Genomic DNA, 21,084 nt, shown 5'->3' with positions numbered 1-21,084 from the left:
TCCCACCATTTTGACAATTTCCTTTTTGACAAGTTTTCAAGAGTTTTTTTAAGGAATCAAAATGTTGGAATTATTTGATCTAAGAGACACAGAAGCACACAAACTGTTTGGCAACATAGCATCTCCTAATTATGAAACCACCAGTGCATCCTCCAAAGTTTAATTGAAACAAAAATTTGAAACACAACCACCACCCCAAGTCTGAGGGGGGAGATTAGAACAGAGAACACTGAAGATGGTTATTTTGCAAACTGGCCCGAATCAATTCCTGAAAACCCAAAGGAGCCAGACAGTCCTTTAAACGTGCGACTGGGGAAAGAGGGTTTAGTGCCAGTCATTGAAACCTCTGATTCTATCCATGAAGCTACCCTCCAAACCACTGACTCTGTTGCAACAGATCAGCCTTCGTATCCAAGGTTGGACCTGGTTGCCTCCCCGGAGCACCTTCCCAAGCTACCAACTAAGTCATGCCTATCCCACCGAGAAGTCAGGCCTGCGAGTATGATGAGTTATGATGCTTCTGGGGGAAGAGTGTGAATTGACAAGAGGGCGTACACACTATTTCAGCCAGCTGTACTGTTCCATCCAACCAGACAGTGTTCTTCCATGGTGAGGTATGCTTCTGCTGCACATCCAAACACTGTCTTCTGACCCTAACACCACAGAGTGTAGTTTTCAACCTTGAGGAGATGGTGTGAAAGGGTGCAACTACCTTTAAAATCAGGGTCACAAAATTAAAAAATAGCTGTGTCCTACAAATGTATTGTATGTCTACTTAGGGTAAAACATACATTTGCAATTAAAATGTAGACATTTAAATGCAATGGCATTAACTATACTGAGCTGCACATTAATGTTGTTAGTTTTTACAGTGTAAAGTGTTCCCCAATTGCCATGGTGCCTACTATAATGTACTGTAATGGATTACTTATTATACTCTTCCACTGTACCGGTGGTATACATCAGTGTGGTTCTTGATGGACAATAAACATGTCAATGAACACCATATCAGAAACCTGACCCTACTTGACTAATTGTCCATCCCCCTAATGGCTGGTCTTGTGTGGTCTTCCCGGCAGAGAGAAACAGTTCAATTCTGAAGTAAAATAGTCACACCAGCTACAGACATCGAGTATACCAGCACATTAGAAATCCAGGAGGAGGTATCCTCATCTCTTTTCCTATTTCTATTTTTCGATGTTTCTATTGCTTTTCGTTTTTCACGGTGTTCGTTTTATTTTGGCAGTTCCCAGCCACCTTATAGCAAGACTTAACATTTAAGGTTAATCGTTGTGTCATCAGACATATTTTCAAATTATGTTTAAGTGAAAACAAGTGGCTGAGATTTTGATAATTGACATTAATCAAAATTGTGTTTCCAAGGAGAGGTATCAAAAGGAAACTAGGAAAGGACAACGTGCCAAGAAAACATTATCTTAATAACATAGGAGACTGCATTTGTGGGATGTATACAACATTCATATATTTCATGCCCACTGTTGTTGAATTTACTGATATTGGCATAATGCTTTCAAAGTTGAAACTGACTGTTTATTATTCAAGAACTGCTTTCGTATTTATATTTTTTATTTTATATATATATATATATATGGGATACATTACTCACCGTAATCGTATTTCTGATGCTTGTATCTGCTTAGATTCACATGCTGTGCATAGGCCGACATCTAGTGGAAGCTGCGGAGTATTACAGTTTGTTTTTCGAAAGTCGAAAATGGGCGTCGACACAGGCGTGCCAGTAATACTATCCCTAGTGTGACGTCCACTGTACCCAAGATCCCTCACGCGTCTAGGATCCTCAGATTGTATTTTTTCTGACATGAGGAAGCATGAGGAGTAGCGTGAGTACAGATAATCCAAGCAGATAGACAGAAAGGTAAGACTACAAGCAATCATGCGCCTTCTCTCGGAGGGGAGGAAGGGTGGGTCGCATGTGAATCTAAGCAGATACAAGCATCAGAAATACGATTACGGTGAGTAATGTATCCCTTCTGAGGCTTGTGGAATCTGCTTAGATCACATGCTGTGCATAGATTAGCGAGCAGTACCAGCAGAAGGAGGTGGGATGTGAGAAGGGTCATGAGCAAACAGGTGTCTTAGAACCGCTTGTCCCACTTGTGTATCTGTCTTGGAATGAGTGTCAATGCAGTAATGCTGAGTAAAAGTGTGAATAGAGCTCCAAGTCGCTGCTTTGCAAATGGTGTCGAGGGGAACATTTGCAATGAAAGCCAGAGTGGCACCAAAGCCTCTAGTAGAGTGTGCCCTTGGCGTAAAAGGCAGAGTCTTTTCAGAAAGAGAGTAACACAGCTGTATACAGTTGATAATCCACTTCGAGATAGCGCCCTTAGAGACGCGATCCCCCTATCTGCCTGTAGCTACGGAGACAAACAGTTGATCTGTTTTCCTTAGCGGTCTGGTTTTATTTACATAGTATAGGACCGCCCTACGCACATCTAGGGTGTGTAGTTTCACCTCAGCCGAGCTTTGCGGGTTTTGGAAGAAAGCCGGAAGCTCGATGGACTGGTTTACATGGAACTTGGATATGAATTTAGGTGAGAACCTAGGGTGTGTGCGTAAAACCAGTTTGTCCTTGTGGATAGTAAAGAAAGGATCCTGCACTGACAGAGCCTGAATTTCACTGACCCTTCTTATGGAGGTAATGGCTACTAAGAAGGCCGTTTTATAAATCAGGTGTTTGAGACTACTTTTATGCATGGGTTCGAATGGGGGTCCCATGAGCTTAGCTAGCACCACGTTGAGGTCCCATCCTGGCGGTGGGTTCGAAATAGGAGGGTGAAGTCTCTTTACTCCTTCCATGAAGGCTTTAACCACTGGTACTTTCCACCACGAGACCTTGTTATGGGATGTGGTGTAAGCCGAGAGGGCTGCCAGGTGTACTTTCAGCGAGTTAAAAAACCAACCCTGCATCCAGCAGGTGGAGCATGTATGTCACAACGTTGGAAGGAGTGCAATCAACTGGGTTGATTTGTTTATTCTGGCACCAGATAACGAATCTTTTCCACTTATCAAAGTAACAGTGCCTTGTATTTGGTTTCCTGGACTCCTTTAGAATGTCCATACACCTCTGTGGTAATTTGAGATGTCCAAACTCTATGACTTCAGGAGCCATGCTGCTAGGTTCATATAGTTGGGTTCCTGATGCACTGTTTGACCCTGTTGCTGGGACAGTAGGTTGTACCAGGATAGGAGTCTGATGGGCTCGCACACCGCCATCCTGCGTAGGTGTGGAAACCATGGTTGTCTCGCCCACATGGGAGCAACTAGGATGAGCGTCATCGATTCCTTGTTCATTTTGTACACCACCTTCCTGATGAGAGGAGTTGGTGGAAAAGCGTACGCAAACATCCCTGACCAGTTCATCCACAGGGCATTCCCTTGGGAGTCCGGCTGGGGGAACCTGGATGCAAATCCTGGGCATTGTTTGTTTTCGCTTGTGGCGAATAGGTCTATAGTGGGGAAACCCCACTGAGAGAAGAGATTTTCTACTACGTTTCTGTGAAGGGCCCATTCGTGTTCTTCTGGGAGGGAGTCTCTGCTTAGAGCATCCGCTAGGGAATTGAGCTCCCCTGGAACATGTTGTGATGACAGGAAGATGTTCCGTCTGAGTGCCCATATCCATATTTTCTGGGCAAGCTTGGACAGATTTGGCGAACGAGTCCCCCCTTGCTTGTTCAGATAGAACATGGCTGTCGTGCTGTCCGTCCTGACCTGCACCGACAAGTTCAGTAGATGGGGCTCGAACGCCTTTAGCGCTCGGAATACTGCCAGAAGCTCTAGCAGATTGATGTGGTTCTTGGTTACTGAGTGAGACCAGAGACCCTGAGCTGTGTGGTGGAGATGGTGAGCTCCCCACCCAGTCAGGCATGCATCTGTAGTCACCACGGCTTGTACTTCGGGATCGTAAAAGGGTTTCCCCTTTGCGAGATTCTCTCTTGTCCACCAGTGTAGGCTCTGTACGAGTGTTGGCGAAACGACCACTAGATCGTCCCACTGACCACTTGCCTGAGACCACTGTTTCACCAACCATTCCTGCATGGGACGCATGCGCAGACGCGCGTGGGGGACCAGGTAAATGCATGACGCCATCATGCCCAGTAACCGCATAGCTTTGCGTACTGTTATCTGTTGACCTGACTGATAATGCGGAATTTGCCGAAGTATATTCCGAATTCTCTCTTCCGAAGGGAAGGTCAATCCTTTCTGAGTATCTAGGATAGCTCCTAGAAACTGTTTTGAGGTGCTTGGCACCAGACTTGACTTTTTCTCGTTGATAGAGAAGCCTAATTCGTGGAGGAGGTCGATAGTCCTCTGAATGTTTGACCTGCAAATTCCTGGGGTTTCCCCCGTTATGAGCCAGTCGTCCAGATAAGGGTACACCGGGATTGCCTCCCTGCGTAGGTGTGCAGCTGCCACCGCCAGTACCTTGGTGAATACCCTTGGTGCTGAAGCTATCCCGAAGGGCAGTACCTTGAATTGGTAGTGGCGACTGTCCACCTTGAAGCGCAAGTACTTTCTGTGCGCTGGGAGCATGGAAATATGAAAATAAGCATCTTTCATATCCAAGGTTGCCATGTAATCCCCCTTTTTTAGGAGGGGGATTACCTCTTGTAGCGTGGTCATACGGAATTTTTGGGGCTTGACATACTTGTTGGCAGGCCGTAAGTCCAATACTGGGCGCATTGTCAAATCTTTCTTTGGCACAAGGAAGTAAGTTGAATAGATACCCTTGTTTACCTGGTGTCCTGGGACGAGTTCTATCGCGTCCTTTTCTAGCAGAATGGCGATCTCCTCGAGAAGGATCCTTTGATGCTCTAGGGAGTGCACTCTTTGTCGTGGAGGATGGTTCCGGGGACGCTGCAGTAGTTCTATACAATATCCTGTGGATACTGTTGACAGCACCCATCTGTCTGAGGTGATCCCTTCCCAAGCTTGGGTGAAGGTGGAAATGCGTCCCCCTACTGGGGTTGCGTGACAAGGGACCCTGAACTGAGCGTCACTGTTTTGGTGGAGGCGTGCCACCTCCCTTGTTGGGGCTGCCTCTGCCTCTTCCACGACCTCTCTTGTTACCCCTGCCGTAACTCTGGGTAGACTGCTGGTTGTTATTCCATTGTGTACCCTGTCCCTGGGCATAGTTGCCTTTTTGTGAATTTTGGCCGCGTGGGCGACGAAAATTACTGTTCCCCCTCTGGTTAGGGGGTTTGTTGGTAAGCTGGCCAAGGGATTTGAGAGTCTCATATTCATCTTTGGCATTTTTAAGTGCGTCTTCGACCGCTTTCCCAAACAATAGGTCGGGTTCCACTGGCTTGTCTATTAAAGAAGCCTGGGTTTCTGTCTTGAATCCCGACTGCCGTAACCACGCATGTCTCTTGATAACAGTACCTTCTGCTATCAATCTCCCTGCGTTGTCAGCGGCGTCGAAAGTTGCTTTTAAAATGCAACCAGACACGGCTCTCCCCTCTGCCGAGATCCGAGCCAGCTGGCCCTTTAACGGTTCTGGAGCAGAGGCAATGAGCGCCGCAACTTCTTCCCATTGATGGCAATTGTAACTAGCCAACAGGGTGGTGGAATTCGCAATCCTTGCTTGGTAGGCAGACGTTGAGGCTACCTTCCTGCCAAACCCGTAAAGTTTTTTGCTCTCCTTGTCGGGAGGAGCTTCTGATGAAGATAAGGGCGTGCCAGCCCTTTTTCTAGTGTTGGTAACCACTAGGGAATCTGGTTTAAGATGTCCCCTTATATACAGAGGGTCAGACTGGGCTGCCCGGAAAATCTTTTCAATTCTGGGGTTGACAGCTCTGGTGAGGTTAGGATTCACCAGGGAAGGATCTATTCTTCGTTGGATGGATTTGAGGATAGGGATGGTCTGAGCGACCGGTCTCCTTTCTCCTACAAACTCCTCCGCGAAGTCCCTTTCCTCCTGTACACCGTGGGTGTCGATGTGGAAATGTTCCGCTGCTCGAGCGAGAACCTCGTTAAGGAGGGGCTGGTTATCAACTGGAGAGTCGGTAACTGGGGCTTCGCTTTGTACTGGGGAATCTACTCTGTAAATTTCCTGCTCATTTTCTCCCTCCTCCAGGTCCTCATCCTCTGCGTAGTAATCTGTCCCGGTTTGTTCTTCCATAATTTCAAACTCCTGGTCTTCTTCAGGGAAAACTTGTCCCTGGTAACTGGGGAGTGGAGTAGAATATGGAGTGGAGTAAGGCTGAACCTCGAAGGGTTCAGGTCTTTCGAACCGGGGCTTTTTACTTAGCGGGATAGGATCGGAGGAGCCTGAGGGTGTGGCCCCTTGAGGGTTATATGAAAGAAAATGTTCTGGGTTCTTATTATAAAAATCAGCCAAGGAAGACATCCTAGACATAACCCTGTCTATGTCTTCACTGGACCATTCCCTGGAACAGGGTATTACTTTAGTAGGTGATGATTTATGGGACTTTTCAAGGGTAGACTTGTGTTTGCTTGTCTGCCTAGGGTGAGAGGATGGCTTTACAGGAGTGGAAGGCTGTGCTTTCCGCTGTTTCCCCCCCTCCCCGTGCGTGGAAAAATGTTTTCCCTGTCCCTTGGAGGCCCCAGAGACTTTCGACGCTTGGCGCCGAGGGTCTGGAGAGGTATCTGTGTGCTTTTGTGGGGCCTCACTGGTGTTAACCGCGGTCTCGGTATCTTGGAGCACGGCCTGGGGGTGGAAGTCGTCTTCGTCTCCCGACGATCGAACTTCCGTTAATGTGTGTAGCGAGGCACTCTTGGCAAGAGTGGATGATTGCCTTGCGTCGTGAGGTGATCTCGATCGAGAGCGCCCAGAGGACACCGAGTCGGACCGTTCTTTTTGTGCCTCTTTCCGGGAAGTCGACGTCGTCGAGGTCCGGTTGGTCTTAGTGTGTTTAGTGTGTGTTAGGTGTGTAGCGCTTGCGTCGCCGGGGGTCTTCCCCATAGCCGCCCTGCCGGACGACCTTCCGAGGTCGGGGACCTGCGCTCGCCGGCTGTCTTTCGACGCCGTGATGCCCTCGCCGTCCGAAAGTACGGCGTCGCTGCCATCGCTGAAGGCGCCCTCCGCTGCCATGGCCTCCTGCCTGGCGTGGTGGGCCCAACGCTTTGTCGAACGGTCCTTAAGTGTCTTAGGTTTAAACCTACTACACGCTCTGCAGTTCGCTTCGGGGTGATCCCTCGGCAAGCAGAGATTGCACGTGGCGTGCCTGTCGACCCAAGGGTATTTGCGATTGCACTTGGGGCAGAATTGAAAAGGGGTACCCTCCATACGCACCTTAAGGCAGCGGGCTGCTAAGTGTAGGAATATATAAAATGTAACTATATATCAAGAGTGAAGAGTATGTACCACCCCCCACTCTCCCTACTTGTAAGGGCCGAGGCCAGCGGCCTACTAGGCCCGGGCCGAGGCCAGCGGCCTTCCGAGGCCCAGATCCGTCGTGCAGCAGTCGACGGTCGATGACTTCTCCAGCCGCCGTCGAGGTTGAGGGTCGACGTTGGGGTGGGGAAGGGAATGAATAAGAATTATAATTATAATAACAGCAAAAGTATGGCTAAGGCCAGGGAACTCCGCAAGATGCTTCCGACCAGTATGGCGGAAAAAAACAATCTGAGGATCCTAGACGCGTGAGGGATCTTGGGTACAGTGGACGTCACACTAGGGATAGTATTACTGGCACGCCTGTGTCGACGCCCATTTTCGACTTTCGAAAAACAAACTGTAATACTCCGCAGCTTCCACTAGATGTCGGCCTATGCACAGCATGTGATCTAAGCAGATTCCACAAGCCTCAGAAATATATATATATACATACACAAATTTATATTTATATTTGATGCTTATTTATTTATAGGTAAAATGTAAGGACTGCACCTTATTAGAAAAAAGTGCTTGTTATTTCTTAAATATTTTTTGTACCACGGTTGTGGTCATTTATTTTTAATTTCAACTCTATGGGTTAAACCTGAAAAAGCCTCCAAGTGCACACCTGTGTGTAACTGCTTCATTAACGTTCTCTGACTTCAACTGTATGAATTTGTACATGTATTTGGATGATTACATCTTTCGATTACAGCTCGGTAATTCAGGAGCATGCTCTTCTATCACTCCCCCGATGGAGGCACTACACTCAAACGTATGAGCAGGTGGTACCAAATTCTTTAAGCCCTACCCTGAACCTAGGAAATAACTCTGGTAGTCCCAGAGTGCGGATTATCCATCTCATGTCACTTTATCTCCAGGTTGCACAATCTATCCAGGACAAAGCGTTTCACACGCATGTAGCGACAGTTCGTACTAGGCATGAATAACAAAAATAGCTAATGGAAATAGAAATCGTATCCCATACGACTTAGGGCAAATACAAAACGCTCAAATAAACTGTAAAGATTATTTTAAATTCCTGATTCTTTGTAAAATGCAAGACATTTGTAAATAAAATATATCATTAAAGTGTTTAACTAATTCCAATAACTGATCAACAAAGTGTTTAGAGTGTTCAGAGCTCTTTAACCAACCGAACAGTTTTATAAATGCAAACCTTTTAAATCTTCAAATCTTAAATATCAAAGTTTTTTTTTCTTTCAACTAAAACCCTTTTTCATAGAACATTCAGACAAAATTACTCAATGGAATTTTCTGGTCCACAAAATTGTGTTACGACTGAGGCCCCTACAAATTATTTCACCTACAAATGGAATCTGCTTTTCTACTATGTGGCATTGGCCGTCTCAAATCTCAGGCAGCTTTCTCTAAAGATGATGAAATATTGTAACAATGCAAGATGGCATTCTAAAGTGCTTTCTCCTTTATACTACTCAAAGGACATATTCACAAAATGAATGACTGTGTAATAGCGATGTTATCATGACAGAGTTTTGTATTCAAAACCAGGTTAATCAAATCCAATTGATGTAGTGGCAAAAACGTGGCATGTAACCAACACAAACACTGTTCAGTGAAAACACAAACATGAAAAAGACAGTTGAAAAAAGACACTATGAAACCATTTTTTACAAAACTTGGGAAGTCACTTGACAGTTTTATTTGTCTTCCAAATACGTTTTGTTTGGACTGCTATCAAGAAACCTAATTATGTATCATCATTGGATTACTGCTAGTTATCACATTTTTATATAACATTCTATTTGATCACAATCTAGATTAAAAAACAAAGCCTTTAATTTTGACATTTTGATATATAATGACAGCTCATTGCAAAGTACTACTTTTTACTTGGAAGAGTTCCCATATATTTGCAAATGATTGAAAGCATGACTTCATCTGCTCCAGCTCCTATTGATAATAATCGCGAATCTCTGTATGAATGAGAAAGAAAAATAGAATAAAAAGCATGAGAACACAACCATATATTTGCAGTAAAAACACATTTTTCTAGTATCTCAATCAGTCAGTACTTTCCATTTAAAGAGTATTTTCATCCGACTCAGAATTGTCATTATTGTGATATTTGTTCCATAAAAAACATAAGTGCGAGAGAGCTATTTCATAGAACAACACAGGTGTATATGGCTGCAGATCCTAAGTCCCTTAAACAATCAAAAAATAGTTCATTGGCGCCCCTCTGTGAGAACAAAAACGGCCCATTAACATGTTCTTTGGAAAGGTACCCACTCAAGACTCTATGACTACATTTTGATTCTTTCAAGGGCCTTAGTTCTAGTCATCCTAGGTTTCCCTGGGTCATCCAGACGTGGACCCCTTGCTCACTGTGCTCAGGGAGGCACAGCTCCACCTCACTGATAATGCTCAACAAGGATGAAACACGTGTATGGGGTTGCTGTTGGTACTCTTGTTCAGAAGGGAATTGCTATAGCATTTCAGTGCTCGACTGCCCATGTGGGTGGGACAAAGACAGATATGCAAATGGATATTTTCCATTTGTGAAAGGTACAGTGAGCTAAAGTGTGGCTGCGGACTCTCGAGTGGGTATCTTCCCAAAGAACAGGTCGATGGGCCATGTTCGTTCTCGCAGAGGGGTGCCTATGACTAAATTCTGTATCTTTAAACATTACCAACTGTGCCACAAAGACAAAGAGCAGTACACTGTAGGGAAGACTCCAAACACTTGCAATGTGTCCAACTTCCTTGCAGTTAACCACAAGCTCTTTTGACCTCTGGTAGGATTGACCAGCATATTTCCCATGCACAGATCCATCTTCTTCAACCCCCAATTTATCGGTAAGGGGGGCTGTGGTCATGTGATTGTATTTTGGTCTCAGCAGTGGAAAGCCTGGTATGCAACTCCATTTTACCCCTAATGGCTGCACCCTGTGCAGTAGGTGAATTGTCATTTGCTATACCTTTATGCATTCAGAGCTGCTTTCCTGCCTCTTCAACATGCTCTTTGCTGCTTGGATTGTTATATGAAAATCTATGAAGCTCTGCAATAGTTTCAGCTATTCGGTTGAGTTGGCCTGTCGGCCAATATACAGAATGCGGAGGGGACATATCCATATGCACTCCAGATGTCTCAAGTGGTCCATTAGCCTATGCCTCTAAAAAAGGATATTGTTAACACCAGTTATTCTGTGGAATATTGGCAAAGCGATACAGCGATCATGACGGAGAGTACTTACTAACTCATGAGCAGCAAACAACCAGAAGTTCTTCCAAACTCCAAAAGATTCTCATAGCTCAGCAATGTTCAGAATATATGCTAATGTTATGGATAGAGCTGTGACAGTGTATACAGCTCATAGAAGGGCTTTATTGAAGCCTTGCTGCCCAGCATCACTTTGGTGGAGTGGGATGAAGTTGTGTGCCTCTTCATGTGAGCATGGAGCCAGTCTCACGACGTCTTGAGGATTTATACAAAGCACAAAAAAATGATTTGTGGTAATTAACTGTTTGTGACAAAGGGTGTTCTCTCGATTAGACCCAGAGAATCCCTTATTCAGGTGGCCAGGGAAGGGCTGGCGCTGTCAGATCCCAACCCTGGGGGTGGATGAGCAAGGGAGGATCACCTGGGTAGGGAACCCAGGGTTGTGCTCGGGGAATGCCCCAGCTGAGATGTGGTATTATACCGGGGAAGATGACGAAGTCCCTGAGGCTTTTATAGGCTGTTCCAAATCAACCTCCCATCCACCCAATGAATATCCCTTACCAGAGTCCAGCAACCCCTCCTCACCTGGTAAACCTATTAGGAACCCAGACCCCATTGTAATGGGAAACTACATCTCCCAGAATCCCTATTTTCTGGTTGCCTACCCGAGTACTTGTTACGCTCACCTGGCTCCCACAGGGGCATCGGTCGAATCCGGATGACTGCGGTCTCCACCAACGTGCTGCGTAGTGCAGAGATGACTGACTGGACTGGCCCTCCTAATCTTGTCTGCTTGACCCGTAGAAGTATTCTCCTGCATGTGGAGGGATGGATTTAGCCACCCGTGGATTCAAGTGATGGCACCCCCCCCAGTCCTCCCAACTAATCACCTCCGAAGCGCCCTCTCAGCAATCTCACCTTATATTCTTGAAAGATGAGCTCTCCATCCTGCATGGATTGCAGGGGCGCGTTGATGCCAGTTATTTCACTGGTTTGAAGGCGTGGGAGAGTTCCGGAGAGTATTGACTCTGAGGTTCCTGGCAAGGTCCAGTAAGTATCAAGTTCATTGAGTTCAATATGTCCGGTGTTTCACTCTTCTCCCCCCTTCCTTCCTTATCTCGCAGCTGAGATCGCGTGAAGATGCTCTCGTGGCAGCTGGTGGCGCTCAGGTAAGAGTCTGTATTACCCGACGCTGTCTGGTAAATGTTGCACGTGTTTAACGTGTTGTTTTCTCTCTCTTAGCAGGTGCGGCAGATGTGGAGAGTTATAGAATAATGCCTCCGGTGGTAAATCAGGTAAGTCTATGGTGATAAGAGTTATATTTGTTGGTTTTCTCGGCTCACCTTGTCGTTTTCTTTTTTCCCATAGGTGCTGGAGTTTGGCGAAGAAATGATGGAGGCAGCGCCGTATCGAAAGATGCTGCGAGGACTGGTGAGTATGGTGTGGCGCTGCAGCTGGAGATGCGACGCGTACAGAAATGATGTTCTTTCCAGGTCCGGAGGCGAGATGGATCCGGAATCAGGTGAGGAATTCGAAAATAGTTTGTTTTCTAACCTTGTCCTTTTCTTTCCTCTTTGTTTTAGGAGCTCCAGATTCGAGGCGGGCGTGGCAGAAGACTGGATGCAGACTGCAGGCACGGTAAGCATTATGCTGCTGGATGCAGAATAACGCTAAGCGTGTGCTGTTGTTCGGTCGTGGTTTAAATAGCTTCCAAAGTAGTTCCAGATAAGAAGTACCGTAGAACCACACCCGACTAAAAAATAGTCCCTGTAATAAAATAGTCCCATCCAGGCGTCACGTTGGCTTGGACTCACTAGCAGCATGGTCTGCATCAGGTAAGTAAATTCTATGAGCCTGGCACCTATGGCGCCAGGACTGATTTCTATGATGAGCCTGGCGCCTAAGGTGCCAGGACTGAACCCAAACAGCCCCCAGCCGGGGCTGTTGGTGTTTTAATAAGTATCTGGATGCCTGCTCCCGGAGCTGATGGGCTTGGTCCTGATGCCCGGGGGTAGGCATCATGACAGCACTCCTCCCCCAAGGCCCCTCCTAAAGTTGTTCTTCCCCTTGGCCCTGGTCTGTCTGGGAAGTCCCGATGGAATCTCTTCACCAATCTAGGTGCATGAACGTGGTCACTAGGCTCCCATGACCTTTCTTGTGGTCCGCAGCCCTTCCAATCGATTTAATAAAAACGTTTTGATTTAACCATCTTGGAGTCCAGGATATTTTTTACCTCAAATTCAGGATCTCCATCTATCAAGATGGGGTCGGGTGGTTTGGTTAATCTTGTTCCTGGTTGAACTGGTTTTAAAATTGAAACATGAAAGACAGGATGAATTCGCATATTAGAGGGTAATTCCAATTTGACGGCCACCGGGTTGATAATGGCCTTAATGGTGTAAGGTTCCAAATATCTAGGATTAAAAGGTATGTGTTTTGTAGCCAGCCAAACTTGATCCCAAATCTGGTATTGTGGAGTTTCACTTCTATGTTGATCAGCATTTTTCTTATATTTCTCTTTTGCTTGTTTCAAATTTTCTGTTGCCTCCTTAAAGGCTTGTGTAATAGTAGAGTGCAAATGTCTAACTGCGGGCATTTCTAAGTGCTGAGGCGAATCTAGTTCTGAGGTTTGAGGGTGATGTCCATATATGGTATAAAAGAGGCTTTGTCCGGTTCCTGAATGTACAGAGTTATTGTATCCATACTCGGAAATCCATAAAATATCTTTCCAATTACTTTCGGTCTGGTGTAGCATGCAACGTAGGTACTGTTCAAGAGTCTGGTTGGTCCTCTCCGTCTGACCATCGGTCTGGGGATGGTGACTGGTTGCAACCTCACGTCGATTTGCGCCAATTGACAACATTTCTTCCAGAAATGTGAAATGAATTGACTACCTCGGTCAGAGACCAATACAGAAGGAAATCTGTGTATTCGAACAATGTTTTCGAGGAACTCCTTGGCTAGAATTGAAGCAGAAGGTAATCCCTTTAAAGGAATAAAGTGGGCCATCTTGGAAAAAAGATCCACAATAACTAGAATGGTGTTACAGCCATTACATGGAGGCAGATCTGTAATAAAGTGTAAAGATAAGGTGTGCCATGGTGTAGGTGGAATATCCAAAGGTTGTAAAAGGCCAGCTGATTTTTTCTTCTGACTTTTGTTTTGGGCGCAAATGCCACAAGACATCACAAATGACTTTACGTCTTTTCGCCAGGTGGGCCACCAGAATTGTCTCTTAATTTTAGCTTCAGTTTTTGCAATATCTGGGTGCCCTTCCATCAGGGTGTCATGATAATTGGAGATGACTAGTTCTTGTAGTTCCTTGTGTGGTAGAAATAGTCGCCCTTGATAATAAGGTAGGTCATTGATGACTGAGTAGTCCGGCCCTTTCTTTACCCAGTCCTGCAGGGCTGTTGGATCGAAGAGTTGTTGGATTTTTACATGAATATCCTCTAGTGTCTGTAGAGTAGTTATGCCTAGAATTCTTTGTTCTGAAATTATAGGCACCGGTTCCGGGTTCGCATATGCTTCTCCCATCCCTATTCGGGATAAGGCATCTGCCTTGCCATTTTTACAGCCTGGTTGATAAGTGATCACGAAATCGGACTCGGCAAAGAACAATGCCCATCGAAGTTGGCGCAACGATTGGGCTTTGGCTGTTTTTAAATACTGCAAGTTCCGGTGATCAGTGATTACAGGAATGGTATGCCTGGCACCGAGAAGGTAATGCAGCCAAGCCTTGAAGGCAGATTTGATGGCTAATAACTATCGGTAACCGCATAGTTTAACTCGGGTGCCGAGAACTTTCTGGACCAAAATGCTACTGGGTGAAGTTGACCGGTTTCAGGATCCTTCTGGGACAGGACAGCTCCCATGGCTAAACTGGATACATCAGTTTTTTCCAGGTAACAGGTGTGTGCACAACCCAGGAAGGTTATTATCTTCTTTCGCCAATCAATACTAGGATTATGTGTTTCCAACCAAGGTGTCCCCAGTATTATTTGGAACTGCGGGGCTTTGATTAAATCAAAGACAATAGTCTCTCGATGCCCATCTTGACCCAACAATGTCATCTCTGTGGTGGAATGAGTTACAGGCCCAGAGGTAATTTCAGTTCCATCAACTGTGGTGATGACATCCGAAGAGGTTTATTTGCAGAAAGGTAGATTCATCCTAGATCCGAGGCGGCGTGGCCGAAGACTGGATGCAGACTGCAGGCACGGTGAGCGTTACGCTGCTGGATGCAGAATAACGCGAAGCGTGTGCTGTTGTTCGGGTGTGGTTTAAATAGCCTCCAAAGTAGTTCCAGGTCAGAAGTTCCATAGAACCACGCCCAAGTAAAAAATAGTCCCTGTAATAAAATAGTCCCATCCAGGCCTCACGTTGGCTTGGACTCACTAGCAGCACGGTCTGCATCAGGTAAGTAAAGTCTATGAGCCTGGCGCCTATGGCGCCAGGACTGATTTCTATGATGAGCCTGGCGCCAGGACTGAACCCAAACAGCCCCCAGATGGGGCTGTTGGTGTTTTAATAAGTATCTGGAGGCCTGCTCCCGGAGCTGATGGGCTTGGTCCTGATGCCCGGGGGTAGGCATCATGACAGCACTTCCACTCATTCTTCTCCCCATCCCTCTGATTATTATTTCCCAAACTCTGTCTGATTTGACAAAGAACTACAGTTCCCACAATCCCCCGTACTCATTTCATGACAATCCCAGTCATTCCCTCAACAAACCTACACATTATTTTATGGATTTTTCCCATTCATTTCACAAACCCCACAATTCTCACCCTCCCAAATTTACCAACCCCCGTAGTACGAGGGTCAATGAACTAGGAGGTATGAAGAATCCCCATGGGAATACGGGGGCTATGATTCCTTGGGAAAATCTGACATGTCCCAACACAAGGGTCAGGCAGAGTCAGGCAACTGCCAATAACTACACACACCTGACTGCCCTTTCCCTTCCCTACAGGGATGAAAGGCGGAGCACGAGAGCACACTTTGAGCAAGGCCGAACGCATGAGGAAGCAGCCATTCTGGGACAGCAGTTCAAATGGAGGAGAAAGGCAGCAAGACCTGAAAGGAAGACAAGTAGGGAATTGCCCTTGCCCTTTTCAACCCAGACCCGCAAAGCCTCTGAGAAAGGAAATATATGACCGGGAATCACAGCTGGTGAATGGTGCGACAAATGTCAGCGGTACATGGGACTCTCCTGCTCTGATAGCCAGGGGGGGGGGAGAAGCGGTTGCATCGGGGTAGCATCCTTGACTGCAGTGGCAAAAGAGAAGCCAGCGAGTTAGCACAGCCAAGGAGTCGGAGGAAACGGATAGTAGACCGGACTGTGCTAGGCTCAAGGTTGCAGTGACAATATTGTATATGAAGAACAAAGATATTAGACAGAGGTCTTTTGTAAATGGACCAGAAAAAGAGTGGATTGGCGCCACAAGGGTGCTCATTCGAATGGGCTCTGACTGGTACCCCTCTCCTAAACAAGGAGAATGTGTTGAACTAACTTTGTGGAAGCTACAAGTTTCAAGAGGCCTCAGGGGAGGCTGGCATGAGGTGTCAAAGTGGTCATACGATGGTCAAGCTAAACTCCTTGTACAGTCAAAAGTCTTTGACACGTTGTGGAAGTAAAGTGAAGCCTGACTGGGTGCTTAAGAGAAAGCCTGACTCGGAGCCAAGACCCAGACTTAGGTAAAGGGAAGAACCTAAGGGGTCTAGAATGACTTTGTTGAATTTGGAACTGTGGCAAGTGTGAACCCGACTGAGGGATGCCAGGAGAAAGCTAAGTGAATTCAGCATTTGTAAGGAAACAAAGTGAACTGTGTGAGAATGGCAAACGTGAACCCGACTGACGGATGCCAGCAACTTGAGGTGCATAGTGATACAACCCTGAACATTGTGACAAGCGTAAACCCGACAGAGGGATGGCCACAGTGAAGTTGTTGGTCTGAGCCCGACTGAGGGAGGCTATCGTGAGAGAAGGATCGGAGCCCGGCTGAGGGGGCTCCAAGGGTGAAGGGTAATCACCCAACGTGAAAATTAACAGAAGAAACCTTTTTGTTTTGTTGTTAATAGCATATCAGGCCCTCTGAAGCAAGAGACTTTTGCATGAAAGAGACTTGGGCACAGAAGCCCCTGATATTGAGGAAAAGGAACTGTAAGCTCGTGACAGAGAAGCCCAGGAGTGTCCTATGCTCAAGAGTCCTGTCTTGTTCCATGTAAAAAACGTGGGGAAGGAGACACCCCGGCCTTAACATCTTGACTTATCATTTTCTGAACACTTTCTTTTCTTGTGAACATTATCCCATACTATTCTGTAGCATAGCAGTAAGGACTGGCAATAGGTTTTTTAGTACAGGCCCTTTTTATTTGACTAGACTCCACTAGGACTGTATTATTATTATTATTATTATTAGATGGTTGTAGCTTGGTCCCATCTTAAATTTAGGTTTAGATTAGGCGTTTATCACACCCGTTTTAAAGTTTAATAAACACCCTTCAACCGTGATCACTTGTTTCTGTTTTACTTTGATGGCATGCCTTTCTTACAGGAGAAACTCTTGCCAGTTTTCTGGAACCAGACTTTCTGAACACCTTTCCCCATTTGCTGCGTGTGTCTCTCTTTGAGCTTTCAGGCCTATGTCTACTCCTGCTACAGATTGAAGCTGTGACTTGATGTAGGGCATAAAAACTTTAGTCACATACTCTTGGAATGCTTTTGCAAAACCCTGGTTGCAGCATGTTGACAATGGCTACACCATCAAAAATGGTGACCAATTAGAGGTATTTTCTTTCCCATGAGCGAGCTCTCCTAGACAGTGCAATGAATCAGACTTTGTTCCAGTTCTTCAACTCCCTATCTTTGAAAGTGCTAGAGGATAGGCTTGATTTGCATGCCAAAAGAAGTCATCCAGAGCGCCATTATGTAGCTGGGATTAAATGTAAATTCTAGTTATTCTTTAGTGATGTCATTTTCAGCGTTTTTTTCTACTTTGCACCGATTGGAGGATGTCTGAAAATATAGAGTTTGTTCAATTTTTAAGGGTGTTTGATGCGTTTGATTAACAAGCCTCTCACTGACATGTCTCATATTGGTTAGCTCAAGGTTTTTCATTCATGTGCACTGTATCTGCCAATGCTGTGTGTACTATAATTCTACTGTCTAGTACAGTAAGATCACAGGTGGCTACACTGAAAAGGTTTCCCACATCATCTACTGCGCGTGGAGAGGCTTGACATGTTTTGCATACATCATCTGTGAATGCTTTATGGCCCCTTGAGGAAGCTCATCCGGGTCCCATCTCCTCTGTTAATTTCTCAAATTCTTCAACTAAGCAGGCCATCTTATGAACAGAAACCATATAATAGTAATAACACAGATATGCCTGGTTTTCTGCCTCACCTACAGCCACACTTTTATTGGATGCATTATTCTGTTCATAGGACCGATCAATGGCAATAGCAGAGAATGCATGTGTTCCTTGCATTAATTCATTTGCATACAATGGTGTTCTACGTGAAAAACAAATGAAGGAACAATCTTGAATATGACCTCTATATAAAGCATGAGGTTTCCCTCTGCTATCATTAACATAAATCATGAAGAAAATGTCCAACTGTAGAATGAAGTGTCAGAATTGAAACTGGGGATAGTACATGTCTTTCCTCCTTAAACTAGTTTTTTTTGTTACTTGACTGTTACTTGACTGCTATCTACTAAGTCTTGGCTGCACTCATTATAGGGCTGCTGGAGAAGTGCATAGAAACCACTGGCTGTGATTTGATGAGCCCTAACAGGTGTGCGTGATATGGGATGCTTACATAAATGAATCTGATTTTGCAGCTGGGGCAGCACCGGCCTGAACGAAACACCAGTCAGTCGACTTTCAGCCAGAAGATTCTCAAGTGCCTTGAAAACTGCTATCTCAAATAGTGAATCATGGCCACTGACATGGCATGTTACTGAAATAAAGGATATCTGGAATCTATTGATAATTCACCATCTTTCAGAGGTGCGTCTTGTTAAATTGTGTGGTATGCTGCCCTAGGAAATTATTGAATTCCCTTGGCTGTTCTCACCAGCCAGAACCTGTGTCACATTCCGGCCATGTATATTCTCCCTCTATGGCTTGCTGTATTAGTTGATAGTCAACTTTGTTTGGGCCTTCTTGCTTTGACACAAAACAATCTGTTCTGATAAGCGAGGCAGGCAGAATGCTGGTATAAGACTCGGGGAGATGTATAGTCTTTTCATTTGCACTAGTACATCATAATATGGCAATAAGTCTGACAATGGCTCGACAGTTCCACTGAAATTGTCTGGGCATTGAAAGTTCTATTCTTGTCCCATGGAGTCATAAGCAGAGGTAGCACTGGGAATTGGATCAATATAGTCAACCACACTGGGCTAAAAAGTCTTGAATAGATTATAGTACACATTCAAGCAAACTCAACTCCAATTTGACTCAACGAGAATCAAACATTTGATAAAGGAGTTTGATACATCTCTGCAAAATATGTGATGGCTCTATAGCCTAAAATTAAACGGAATATGTACTTGTGCCCCAAGTCTCCTGCTTCTAGCACAGTTTTGCCAAATACTCACCTATCTGCCATACTGCATGAGCCAAGTTGTAAGGTAATCGGGGACCCGTCTACTTGCTCCTATACAGTAACACTACATTTCTTGGTTGTATGGCTGTCTATACCCCCGCCAACTGGTCTTCAGCATGGCACAGTAGTAAAATGTTTAGATGCTGCTCTTCTGCCCCGCCCTCCAGCAAACATCTATGGTTCTTTGCACTTACATTGCATCCTAAATAGACAGGAATGGCCACCCTTGATGGTGTTGATCTAGGCCTTTAAAGTGAGCCGCACAGTATGCTAGTCAGGCGTCTTGCATAATCACTGCTTAACAGTATCTACAGTAATAATGTAAGTGATACACACATGCGCAATTGTAGTACTAAAGATGATTACGAAACTAACAGCAAGCAGCTAAGTATAAGACTAAAACAAAGAGGATACCCAGCCCACATTATACGCAGATAGTTAAAACAGGCACAACACAAAAACTAACAAGATTGTCTAGTGAAACAACCAAAAATCATAGAAGGAAAGATTACATGTGTGTCCACTTTTTCTTCAATTAGTCACGACCTGCGTAGATTGATCATAAAAAATTGGGGAATGATAACAGGTGAGGACTTTTATATCAACAAATCCTGGTTCGCATTCAAACGAATGCCGAATTTACAGGACAAATTGGTTCATACATACCCTAATATAAAAAGAACGAGTCCTCCAACACAAAATACCCTGTGGGGACTTCCACAGGTCAATGTGGCAACTGCTCTGTATGTCGATTGACGAGTAACATGAAAGATATGGACTTAAAAGGAAGGAAATGGAATCTAAAATCATTTACAAACTGCAACACCAAGTGGGCAAATTATGGCATAAAATGACCCTGTGGTTTGCTATACATAGGCAAAACAAAAATACTGGTGCGACAAAGAATTTGTGAACACCGGTCATGTGTAAAAAATGCCATAATAGACAAACCACTGTTGGCACATTACACGAAGGCACGCCACAACCAAGAAGATATATTTTGGTTTATAATTGAAACTGTCCCAGCACACCCTCGTGGTGAGATCGAGATATGCAATTACGTAAATTGGAACAAAAATGGATTTACCATCTAAACTAAAAGATGGCCTAAACATCGCCATTGAATGGGGTTTATTTATTCATGGAGTACCTATATTGGTATGATTTAACTACCATCTGCGCACCTAAATTAACATTAGATTCTTCTTGCAGTATTTTATTAGACCCTGCACTCACAAGATGAACAGATTTCACACGCAAGTCCTATAAAATTACGTTTTGTCTTCCCGACTGATGAAATCTGTACCTTTTAATTACACGCAAATAACAAATGCATTAAGTACAAATAAATGAAATTAATTTAAGTAATACGGCCAGAAAATGAATGGGCCGGTCAAAACACCTGAATCCTACTTTAGACCTTTAAAGATGGCGGAGAGACTGAAAAAACACGATGACGTCATTATGTTAGAAACAAAAAGACATCCGTCACGTGATCCCACGATCTTCTCGTTTGTATGAGAAAGACACGGAGAAAATGCCGGGAGCTACCGAGGCGTAGAACAAAGTAAGTCAGACCTGCCTTTAGAAATATGAAGCTGCTCTCCTAAAAATACGATACTAGCCCTTAGTAACAATTATGATCCACTTGCAGACACAAATGCTGAGCGAGTGAAATGGAACCCGCATGACAATGCGACATCCATAACGAAAGTGGAAATAATCTACAAACACAACAGGCGGCGCGTGTATTTACCTCTCCGTTCTGAAAACAAGGTAAAAGATACATTTACAAGAAGTAAATACTAGTAAAGAGCATAATGAATAATGCAAAGATTCTAAAGAATTGGCTTTGTATTTTTGGGTCATGCTCAAATAG

The 21,084-nt window shown here is 44.9% G+C and overlaps 1 protein-coding gene across 1 annotated transcript in view; it reads right to left on the bottom strand.

The window, feature by feature from the left end:
* Window positions 1-9,032: 9,032 nt before the first annotated feature.
* Window positions 9,033-21,084, bottom strand: part of LOC138569976 (probable acyl-CoA dehydrogenase 6) — a 908,321-nt gene continuing 896,269 nt past the window's right edge. Inside the window, exon 9 of the mRNA XM_069648472.1 lies at window positions 9,033-9,336. Coding sequence (XP_069504573.1) covers window positions 9,243-9,336 — 94 coding nt within the window. The 3' untranslated portion in view covers window positions 9,033-9,242. The remainder of the gene's footprint in view (window positions 9,337-21,084) is intronic.

This window comes from Ambystoma mexicanum, chromosome 2q (genome assembly GCF_040938575.1).
Source record: "Ambystoma mexicanum isolate Mex_15411 chromosome 2q, UKY_AmexF1_1, whole genome shotgun sequence".
In the NCBI taxonomy this organism is placed as follows: domain Eukaryota; kingdom Metazoa; phylum Chordata; class Amphibia; order Caudata; family Ambystomatidae; genus Ambystoma; species Ambystoma mexicanum.
The sequence above is the reverse complement of the archived record's forward strand: the minus strand, read 5'-3'. Positions and strand labels throughout refer to the sequence as shown.